The sequence below is a fragment of the Vipera ursinii genome (assembly GCF_947247035.1).
Source record: "Vipera ursinii genome assembly, chromosome: 5".
NCBI lineage: Eukaryota > Metazoa > Chordata > Lepidosauria > Squamata > Viperidae > Vipera > Vipera ursinii.
This window is the reverse complement of record NC_139518.1, coordinates 73,133,506-73,145,040: the sequence shown is the minus strand read 5'-3', so window position 1 is coordinate 73,145,040 and position 11,535 is coordinate 73,133,506. Positions and strand designations below refer to the sequence as shown.

General features: G+C 41.9%; 1 protein-coding gene across 1 annotated transcript in view; it reads right to left on the bottom strand.

Moving 5' to 3' along the window:
* Window positions 1-756: 756 nt before the first annotated feature.
* HTR7 (5-hydroxytryptamine receptor 7) overlaps window positions 757-11,535 on the bottom strand; it is a gene marked incomplete at its 5' end in the record, with an annotated part of 72,587 nt that continues 61,808 nt past the window's right edge. The window contains one exon of the mRNA XM_083363446.1: window positions 757-1,218. Within this exon, the coding sequence (XP_083219572.1) occupies window positions 1,176-1,218 (43 nt within the window). The 3' untranslated portion in view covers window positions 757-1,175. The remainder of the gene's footprint in view (window positions 1,219-11,535) is intronic.

The following is an 11,535-nucleotide window of genomic DNA, read 5'->3' as shown; positions in this document are numbered from 1 at the left end:
CCTTTTTAAACAAAACAAAACAAAACACACAAGGCATTTTAAAAAGGAAGGGGCTAGGAATATGGCTTTCACCTTGATTTTTTTGGACCCTTTTTTCCATGAATCTTCCCTGAAACCCTTAAGAAAATTTGAATAAGCAACTGCATTAAAAAGCACATATTAACGTGCTGAATATATCTTCTCTTGCGAATTAACCATAGCCCTACATTTTCAAAAACATTTCCATCGCTTGGCCCTTTTGGTACTTATCATAATGGCTAAATTTTTATTTCCATTTCAGATTTGGAAATGTGTTCCTTGAAAATTTACGCAATATAAATCTAATGTGTGACTACAATTCTCATTCAGTCCCTCGACAAACGAAAGAAGAGAAATTAAAGGAAGTCAACAACAGAAGAGAGGGGGAAAAAAGAAGTGGACCAAAACTATGGAACTGAACTAAAGCTGTATTCTTAAAGCCTTCCTTGAAAGAAACAAATGTTTATAAGTTATACTGATGACAATTTATTCCACTTGCTTGGCATATAATTCAATCATCTCTTCCTATAAAGAAAACCTTGGCAGTGTTAGAAGTTACTGTGCTATCTCTCACTGAAATATTATAAAATTGTCCTAGTGGTGATCCCCACCAGCTCCTATGGAGCTGTCATTGATGTTGTTTTGACACACATAGAAAAGTATCACACTGGGATGATGCCTTTGTCAAAAGTGACCCCTGGCCCCTTACTTCCCAGTGGAGACTGCTGGACCTGAGGACAATTTACAGAAGGACCTTTGTTCAAGTCAAAGGACTGATGGAACACAGTTGGACGTTCCTCAGGTGAAGTCGTAGAGCTGATCATCTGCCATTCTTCCTATAGGCCAAACTACTTATTGCTAATGTTAATTGCTTTATGAAACAAATAAAAAGGGGCTTATTTATGCCCAGCTAGCATTTGCCCTGCTAAGGGAAACAAAACAGGGAAAAGAAAAAAGAAAAAAATGTCACTGGATTGGCAGGATTACATTTAATACTGTATACCAAGTTTGTAAACCTCCTTTACAAAATTCCCTTGCAAAGTAGATAAGGAACATTTCATCCACCCTACAGGTTTTCTTCAAAGCCTGGATTTGCAGCAATTTCCATTGATTCACAGTCCCTTGTCCATATATATGACGGCCCCATCAGTATTCAATCATAAGTCGTGTCTCTTCCTTCTTGAGTAATCAGAGTTCCTCCTGCTTTGTTAAAAAAAAAATCACAGACATTCAGACTCCATATAAGTTCAACTGTTCAACTATCCACTAAAATGGTGGATTTCCCCCTTACATATTTTCAATTCAGGATGGCTGAACCTTGCATGATGCCCAGCAAGATTCCCATGCCAGATGGGATCAGGTGTGCTGCTGATATGGATCTCTACAGAGGAGGGCAAAGGAAAGAAACAACATGATTCAAATGATGTGAATTACATACTTATATCACAAATAATTGCATAACTACATCATTTGCATGATAACATCACGATGTAAGTGTCAACATTTGCTGTTGTCTTGCCTTCTTCTGGATGAAGCTAATAGTGGATCATGACACCATTTCCCCATTCAGAGGGCAACTGTGTTTTACTATCAAGGCCTGTGAGTATGGCAAACTAAGGAAATAATAATTGGATTTCTGGAAAGATCTTTTCTGGCAGTAGGGCAATGTAATAGAATTTTGAAATTCTGCTGAAGCAGTTCCTCAGATAAATTTATAACTAGCTTAATTAAGGCAGAGTTATTCTGAGACTCCTTCTCACACTTATTTCCTGCCCTAGGTTGAAATGTCTCTTTTATAATGGCTGTTTCTTTCTCCATGTTTCCTACAGGTAGATGGCCTGCTGGATGTGCCATCACATAATCAACCTCTAGGTAGGTTTCATGCTGTATTTTGGAGAAAAACTTTGGAAAAGTTCAGCTACCTCCATTACTCCAAATGAAAAGAAGCTCATGGAATTGAAGAGATAGACAGGATGCTAATCCATGATCAGGATAAGAGACAGGATATTCTTAGACACTTCATAATTAAGGAAATTGCAAGAATCCTGCATTCACCAAGAGAAGTTCACCAAAACATTCAATTTTTTAAAACTTTTTTTTTTTAAAAAAAAATCAAACTGTAGAGGAATAGTTGGGTGGAAAAGCCAGAAGGGGGAAAAAATATAGTACAGCAGTTTACTCTGGCAGCTTAGTAAAAAAAAACTTTTTCCATGAAATGTTTCGTACATGGACTTAGGAAATGTTGATCTCAGTGGCTTCTGCAGAAGGATTCAATAAAATCAAGATTACAATCATGTAAGCAAAGCCCCATCCCTTTGCCCACGTCTGTGTTGATGCACATAACAAAAAAAGTTGAGCTTCACATGGTTGTGACTGCTACCTTGACTTTTATTTTTACACATCTCTCCCTTCTGGGATGCATCAGAATGCCATATCATGAGGCAAAGTCAGTATAACTTTATAGAAGGGGAGGTTAAAAAATAATAATGTGGGCAGTTCTGCTTTCATGATAGTGTTGGGTTTGAAATATAACATTAATCAAAATACCCAATATTTTGATTCTAAAATGTGAAATTCCAGAACAGTGATTTCAAGATAAAAACAGGGCATCAGGGGTTTTTTCTACAAACCATGGTTACGTGAGTAAAGGAGAAATCATAAACTTGATGTTTGCTCTTACTTGTTCTTTGGCACTAACATTGCACAGCCATTCCAGTTAAGATGCTGTTTAGAAGGATAAGACTTCAGTTACCCAAATTCCCTGTCCCACTGTAGCTGTTGATGAGAATTATGGAAGCTGAAAGTTTACAAAACTAGAAAGCACCCACAATAATGGTTGAGCATGATGTATATTTGTGGTCCATATAAAGAACACCACAGATAGATCCTTAAGAAGGAAAACCATTCCATTATCTCTTGAAAAAGTTTCATTCACTATAACACCAATAAAACTGAGTGGCCTTTTAGATATTTTGGTACTTTGAATAAATACGAGATCAGCGAACGCCTGCTTTTCAAAAGTTTGATGTTTTTCAACGTTTAGATAACATTATTAGAAGGTCCTCCAAGCAAGTAAAATGCAGATTGATAAACTCTTCCTTTCCCGATGCATTTTCAACCTACATTTTCCCACATCATTTTCACTATCTACAGATCCCCAAATGCATTTAGCATTGAACTGGAGATCACTCGAAAGCACCTTTAGCCAATCATGACTTTGTCTAAGCTAATTGATGTTGCAGAGGATGAAGAAGACCAGCACATAATCTTTCTACTCTGCCCGTTGCTCAGCTGAATGCCTCTCCCCACCAAATTCCCACCCCCTCCATAAAACCAAAAGAAGAAACAAGCCTTCAGTTTGTGGTGGTGCTGCCTAGCAAGCCCAATAAAGCGTTTTATTGCAGCAGATCCTGAGAACATAGTAAATGCCATCAGTTTCCTCTTGGAAACATTTCTCCACACTGAGGTTTTAGGATGGGGCAGGTTGTCCAAGGAGAAAGCAAATACAGTGTTCACAAACACTGGATTTCTTTCTGGGAATGTAAGATTCAGCCATGGAAGAGAGAGAAAAATTGTTTTCAAATGATGGCCAAGAAATTGAGTTCTTAGGACTTTGCACCTTTTATTGCTGGTTTTGTGTGGGAGTAGATTGGGGTGAATTGGCTCATTATTCTGAGGTCAAACTGCTTGAGTAAATGTGTCCCTTTCAGCTCCTCCATTTATTCCTGACATTGTCTACCTTTTTGCCTTTTATATTATTTTTGCTTGATTTTTTCCCTGCCTCAATGAGGAAGGAAGGAATAAGAGCATTCTTTATTTAAGAAAAAATAATAGTGTAAAAGAAGCTCAATGATCAAAAAATATCCAAGAAAGATCAGTGAAGAACATCTCAAATAAACACCAGAATAGGTCTCAAAAATTGTTTTTCCACACAAATAGCAGAAAAGAATTTATTCCTTAAATATTGGCCAGGCTCAGTCAAGCCCTATCCACCATTAACTGCTAAACAAAGCTCCCAGCGCTAGAGGATATATCAATTGTGATCCTACAGAACATGAGGACCAGAAACCCTGAAATAAAAAAAGTAGGGAAATCTCTGGGCAAGTTTTTGCATTTGTCAAAAGGCTTTTCTGGAATCTCAAACCACAAAGCTAATCTTATCGATTTGCCAGCCCTTCAGTGATTCCAATTTAAAGAGCACCATGACTCATTACTCTCGTGTTTTTCAGTCTTCTTTTTATTTATATATTGGTGCTAAGGCATAATGTGCTTTGGGCTCCAGTGCAATACTTGAAGCTAATCTCTGTGGATTGTAAGTATAATTTATAAGTGAACTGGTGTTCAAGAGTTATGGCTACATGTCATGTGTGAATGCCATCTTAATTTGCTACCTGAGAAGCAGGCATGGTTCCTATTACATCAGAAGTTAGGTCTGCAGGACTGGGAATTCCTAAAGCTATTAATTTTAGCCCAAATCTTTGAGAACAGTCCCAAGTAAATAATGGAGGGGTTTTATTGGGAAGCTGGGATTTTCAAAACATTGTTTTTGTCTGGAAGTGCTTCTGTTTTCTGAATATATGTCAGGCTTGACTTCTGCAGGTTAAAATAGTTGTTAAATAGCGGGTTCTTTGGCACAAGAATGAAGACAAGGAACGGAGTACAGGATAACTCATAGCTTTATTCATTCAGAAACTGTACTGGGGAAATGTCTGCAACTAGCTGCAATATATAGTCTAGCCCCTAGGTGGCAGCCAATAGGATTGAATAAACCATTGCCACCTGGAGATAGCCAACTGCAGCACAGGAGACTTGTAGTCTGGGTTGCTGGAGAGCCGTTAGCTGCTCCAGCAACCCACGTGGTTTTTCACAAGAACCCAGTACATAACACCCCTCCCCTCTTAGATCAGACTATAATAACACCAATTAGTCTCAACAATTGTCAAGACTCACTATCCAAACACACTAAAGTAAAGTGACTATAATAATAATAATGAAACACAATGTAGGATACAATGAGATTAAATAACGTCTCAATGAACAGGCTTCCAATTTGCACTATTAGACAGTTACAACATAGCACTAGTTTCTGTAGTCTAGTGGCAACAGGATTTACAACAATATATAGCTGTTTATTTTACAATGTAATTTGCAAGATATGAAGGAGGCTTGTGTGCTCTAGAGGAACATCTTGGGGTTCCCATCACTTTGTGGTCTACCAGCTTACCCAATGGGCTGGGTAGACCTGTGTCCCTTTGTGCTTCTGAGTCAAGAGGATTTGATGCACTCTGGCTGGCCTCTCCAGGTTGGCCCACCCCAGAGTCAGACTGTTCGGCAGAGTAGGCACAGTGGTTGCTGAAGTTCTGTTTGCTTGCTCCTTCAGGGGGTCCATGTTGCACTCCAGAAGTCCCCATTTCTCCCTCTGGTTCCAACTCAGTTAAGAAGAAAAAGTCCTGGTAGTCCATGTGAGCCCAGGCTTGGCCTCAAGTTTGAGGACCTTGGGAGGGACTTATGATGCAGTCCTCGCTTAGTGGCCATTTGGGAAACCGTTTCCTGAGCTGATCAATGTGTCGTCTGACAACTCATCCTCCCTCCAACCCCACTTCATAAGATAGGGGTCCAGATGCCTTGGTTACTTGACCAGGAACCCACAGATTCCCATGACCATAGTTCCTGGCCCAAACCCAATCGCCCATGTGCAGCCCCCTCGGGGATTTTGGTCGAGAGGCTTCTGCTGCCACTCTGTCTGGATGCAACCTGTCCAGTTTAGTAATCAAACACCTCCCCCAACATAGTTCTGCAAGACTTTTGCCTGTAGCAGTGCAGGGCGTAGAATGCTGGCAGAGTAAAAAATCTGCCAATCTGTGGTGCCAGTCACCTGTTACAATGCATTTAAGCGATTCCTTCATGGTCCTCACCATACGTTCAGCTTGACCATTAGAAGATGGGTGAAAGGGGGCAGACGTTGCATGTCTGATAAGATTTGCTCTTAGGAAGGCCTGAAATTCAGCAGCAGTGAATTGAGCCCCATTGTCTGAAACTAAGACATCTGGCAATCCATGTGTGACAAAGAGTTTTTTCAGCACCTGGATGGTCCTAGCACTAGTCATGTTAGGAACTGGAATTACTTCCAGCCATTTTGAGTGGCTATCCACTATTATAAGGAAGAACTGACCCTGAAAGGGCCCAGCATAGTCTATGTGAATCCTAGACCAGGGAGTATGCGTTTCCTCCCACCTGTGAACTGGAGCCTGTGGCATTTCAGACCTAGATTGCTGGCATGTATAACAACCATGGACTTGACCCTCAATGGCCTTATCAAGGCCAGGCCACCAGAGGTAGCTTCTAGCTAAAAATTTCATTCTGACAATGCCTGGAGGGCCTTCATGTAATGATTGTAAAACCCTGTTTCTTAGGGAAGTGGGAATTATGACTCTGTTTCCCCATAATATGCACCCTTTATGTGCAGATAACTCATGCCTCCTGACAAAATAGCTTTGAAATTCTGAGCCTGGACTTTTTTCCAACCAGCCCATGTATACCCACAACAACACTCTACTAAGTATTTTATCTGTGGCAGTTTCAGCAGCAATATCCCCTGCATGGAGGGGAAACTCAGGTATGTCCTGTATGGACAATATTCTAGCAGCAGGAGCTGGATCTGGATCCATTATTGGCAGTGGTAGTCTGCTGAGGCCATCAGCATGGCACATTTCCTTGCCCAGTTTGTGAATTAATTTAAAATTGTATGCAGATAGGAAAATAGACCATCTCAACATCCTTGGAGATAGTATGTGGGGGGGTTTGTTTGTCCGTTGTAAAAAGTCCCAAAAGAGGTTTGTGGTCAGTGTAGACCGTGAAATCCCTGCCATATAAATAGTCATGGAATTATTTTATTCCAGCAATGATGGCTAGGGCCTCTTTGTCAATCTGAGCATAGTTGCGGTCAGCAGAAGACAATGTTCTTGAGTAAAATGCTATGAGAACCTGTTTCCCATTTTTCTGTATGTGACTTAAAACTGCCCCCACCCCATAGAGAGGTGTATCACATGTAAGACATACAGGTTTAGACTCTTTGTAGTGAGATACAGTGGACTTTTCTGACAATAGTGCTTTGAATTCCTGGAAACATTTTTCATGTAAGTTAGTCCATTTCCATGGAGCTTTCTTATCAAAAAGCCTGTGGAGGGGCTCTGCTATTGCAGCCTTATGAGGTAGAAATGTGTGATAGAAGTTTAGGAGACCCAAGAATGCTTGTAGCTCTCCTTTTGATTTGGGCCTAGGAGCCATTTTAATGGCCTTCACTTTAGAATCAGCAGGGTGAATGCCGTTAGCATCAATTTGGAAACCCAGGAATTCTGTTGAAGAGACCCCAATACTACACTTGTTCTTTTTTAATTTGAGGCCTGCTTGACAAAGCCGCTGCAAAACAGCCCTGAGCCTACTGGCCAACACTTCTGGGGATTCTCCTGCAATAAGAACATCATCAAAATAAGGGCAGACACCCTGAATACCCTCGAGTGTATGCTCCATGATTCCCTGAAAAATACCCGGTGCAACACTGACTCCAAACTGTAAGCGTTTAACTTTGAAAGCCCCCGTGTGAGTCACAATCGTTTGAGCCGTGGCTGTGGCCTCATCAACCTGCAATTGCTGATAGGCCTGTGCTAAATCAAGTTTAGCAAAAATAGTACCCCCTTGCAAGGAGGCTAAAATATGGTTGACCACTGGAACCGGGTAAGCGTGTTGCTTGAGGGCTTTATTTAGTGTGCATTTATAGTCAGCACAAATGCGAATTTCCCCATTGGCTTTAAGTGGGGTGACTATAGGAGTTTCCCACTCCCCACCATCAACAGGCTGTAACACACCCTGTTCTACCAGCTTATCAATTTCAGAATCAATTTTATGTTTTAAGGCAAAGGGGACCCTACGAGGTTTAACCCTGATTGGAACTACATTGGGATCAAGCTTAAATGAGATAGGTGGGCCTGTGCATGTTCCAAGAGTTGAATCAAAAATATCTGCGTATTCCTCGCACACTGACGTGAGGTCTGCAGTTTGTGTCCAGTTTATGCCAGTAATCTGAATACCTAAGGCATCAAACCAATCGAGTCCAATGAGACTCGTTTTCTGGCCCCCTATTACTATTACATCCAGGTGCCCCAAAAACCCTTTAAACTTTACCAACAAAGTGGCTCCTCCCTTAACTTTAACGTGAGCGTTTTGAAAATTCATTAGGATTATATCTGAGGGACTTAGTTTGCCCAATTGTTACTGTGCCTACACACTAAGTTAAAAGTGTCTTGAGAAATGATTGAGACTACAGAGCCAGAGTCCAATTCCATCTTACATGGAACTCCTTGTAGCTTAAGTTTGGGTTTGAGGGGGCATCGAGCCCTGGTATGGCATACGCTTCTACAGCTTCTGGAAAATCCCACACTAACTGGACCCTGGGCCCCAGTACCTCTCCTAGTTGGTTCTGACTGGTGTTTGGGTGGCTGGTCTCTCTGGCGGGCTCTGCAAACCACCGCAATGTGGCCTGTCCTTCCACAAACTCTACACGTGGCTGAACGACCATTTCTTTGAACTTTGTCGATTTGGCAGGCTGTACTGTTTGCACGGCACTGTTGTGACTCAGGGCCAGCCTGTGGGTCCGACAGCCGGCTCCGACGTATCGGAGGACTCAGATGAGGGGGAGGAGGGAGACGAACCGGCTGATGATGGTTTGGAGGCTTTGCAGAGTCCTCAGCCGGGGACCTCTTCTCAGCTGCGTGAGCCCGAGAGTGCGGAGGATGATGACCCACAGCTGGCCCTGTTCAAGGACGCCCGACGCAGGAGGCAGTCGAGCAGGAACAAACAAAGAAAGGCTATGGGACTCCTCGGGAGGAGGCACAGGGAGACCACGCCCTGAGCTCTCTATAAAAGGAGTGTTTGGGGAGGGGCTGGTTGCTGAAAGCAACTTTTCCGCTTGAGAAGACAAGCTCTAGTGTTTTTGTTAACTGCGTAATTAAATCTTGGCAGAAGCCTTTTAGCCTTGGACGCTCTCCAGTCTCTTCTTTCTGATAAGGGGTTTGTTAGAAGAGGGCTGGTTCAGAACAGGCACCCCTTGCAGCTTCGTCGGCCATCACCTCATCTTGTGCTTCCAAAAATGTTAAATTTGGCCTAGCAAATAGTCTCTGCTCTGTCCCGTAGGCCACAGACGAGCCGATCTCGTAGACGCTCTTCTAAATTTGAAAATTTGCAAAGGCGTGCGGCCTGCCTCAGGTCTGCTATGAACTCTGAAGCTGATTCACCTGGCTGCTACACTCTTTGGTTGAACTTGAACCGCCAAGCCATTTCAAACATCTTGGGCTGGAAGTGCCCGGTTAGCTTCTTTTTGAGATCTGCGTAGGATACTGCTTCAATTGGTGTTGGCACGAAAAGGTTCTCGGCTAAATCAAAGGTTGCTGGGCCGCACATGCAGAGTAGCATTGCAGCCTTCAGTCCTTCTTCCGTGATCTGATTGGCTCTGAGGTAGTTTTCTACTTGCGATAAGTATGATGGCCATTCCTCTAAGTGTTTCACGTCAAACTCTTGCAGTTTGCCAACCTTTGGTATTCTCTCTTGCTGGTTCCTGTGTTCTTCCGGATCCTGCTTCAGGCTCAGGGAATGAGTCCACTGAGCACGAGGTCGCTAGCGTAGCTTGCTAGCCAACCTTGAGAGGGGAGGGGGAAGATGCCTCTTCCCTCCAGCATCTGCTGCCTTTCCCTCATAGACTCTAGCTCTTATTCAGTGAAGCAGGATCCCACCTTCATCGCAACTGTTAAATAGCGGGTTCTTTGGTGCAGGAATGAAGACGAGGAATGGAGTACAGGGTAACTCATAGCTTTATTCGTTCAGGAACTGTACTGGGGAAATGTCTGCAACTAACTGCAATATATAGTCTAGCCCCTAGGAGGCAGCCAATAGGATTGAATCAGCCATTGCCACCTGGAGATAACCAATTGCAGCACAGGAGACTTATAGTCTGGGTTGCTGGAGAGCCATTAGCTGCTCCAGCAACTCATGTGGTGTTTCACAAGAGCCCAGTACATAACAATAGTCCTAGAAAATGAATTAAAGGGGGAAAAACCCACTTATTTTAACAGATCATTCACCATCATCTGGCTGCTTAAAATCTGGGAAATGTAGGCAATCATTAAAAAAAATAATTAACCATGACATACAGTGAAGCATTTTTTTTAAATTATGTAACTCACTTATTGTTTATTTATTTTTACTCAAGCTTTCTCGCAAATGGTTTTGAAAGGGTTTTCAAAAAAGGGAAGCCTATTAAAACTTATTATTAAACAGATAGCATCAATCCAACTAAGCAGCAAACCAGCCTACGTATTGAATAAATGAAGTTTTTGACATCTCAGCAGAAAGAGAATACAAGAGAATGTGGACTGAAAGTTGCCAACCTGAAGGCCAATTCTCCATTCATACAAGACCTTCTCTCTCTCATCTTCCAAGTCTTCCAAGGGTTTTATTTAGCACAATCACCACTTTGAATTCTGTCTGGAAAAAGCACAAGTCGCTGAAGCTGTTTTAATCAAAAAGTCTTATGCTTTACGTTAAGATCATGCAATGCTTTGGATCTGAAGGGGGAAAGTTCTCCAGCACATTTGCAAGGGCACCCATACCAGTCAAGGGCAACTCTTTGATTCTTTCCATGGATACTGTAGTAGCTATGGATGGCAAGTCCACGATCCTCTGAAAAAACACAGCTGATTTTAGGAGTAGCTATGTGAGTGCCCAGTACTCTCTGAAGCATCTTTTCTCCTTCAAATCCCAGAAGTGGTGCACCCCTACTGTATTAGTAATGATTAATCCCAATCAGCAGTCTTCCTGCAACATTCTGAAGACAGGTGATATATATGATAAACAGAATGAGGGAGAAGTTGAAACTCTAAGAACACCACAAGTCAACAATTTCCCAGCATCACTGAAATTATTACCCCTCCAAAGGGGTATAACAGAATCTCATGCAAGTTTCCAAAACAATTGTCATACATGAGAACACAAGAGAACAAGAATTCCCAGGGCTTAAAACATGCCAAGCACTGACAAGAGTAGAATATTGGAAACTGGACAGAAATTATGAAAAACCAGAGGGGATTTCTTTGAAAGGACAGTTCTTTCCTTGTACTGAAATCTTGGTACTACATCTTTGAATATGAAGGAAATCACATGATGTTACACAGAATAATTTACTAATATTTGTTACTTCTCAGCCAGTCTTGTAGCCAAGCCAGGAAGAGCAAGAATGAAGCTTCTATCACCTCAGTATAAACTTTAGAGTCCCGTTTAGCCTGAATTCAAGCAATTTGATCTACCTGTTGTACAAATTGATTACAATAGACTGCTGAGTAGTTTATGTCTTCCTTGGGTGTCCAAAATTCAATAGGCTTTTGAACATTGTTGGACCACTCAGTGCAGACAACAGAGTGCGACAGATTTGACTTTAAAATAGGCTCTAGACCAGAGGTCTTCAGAGTT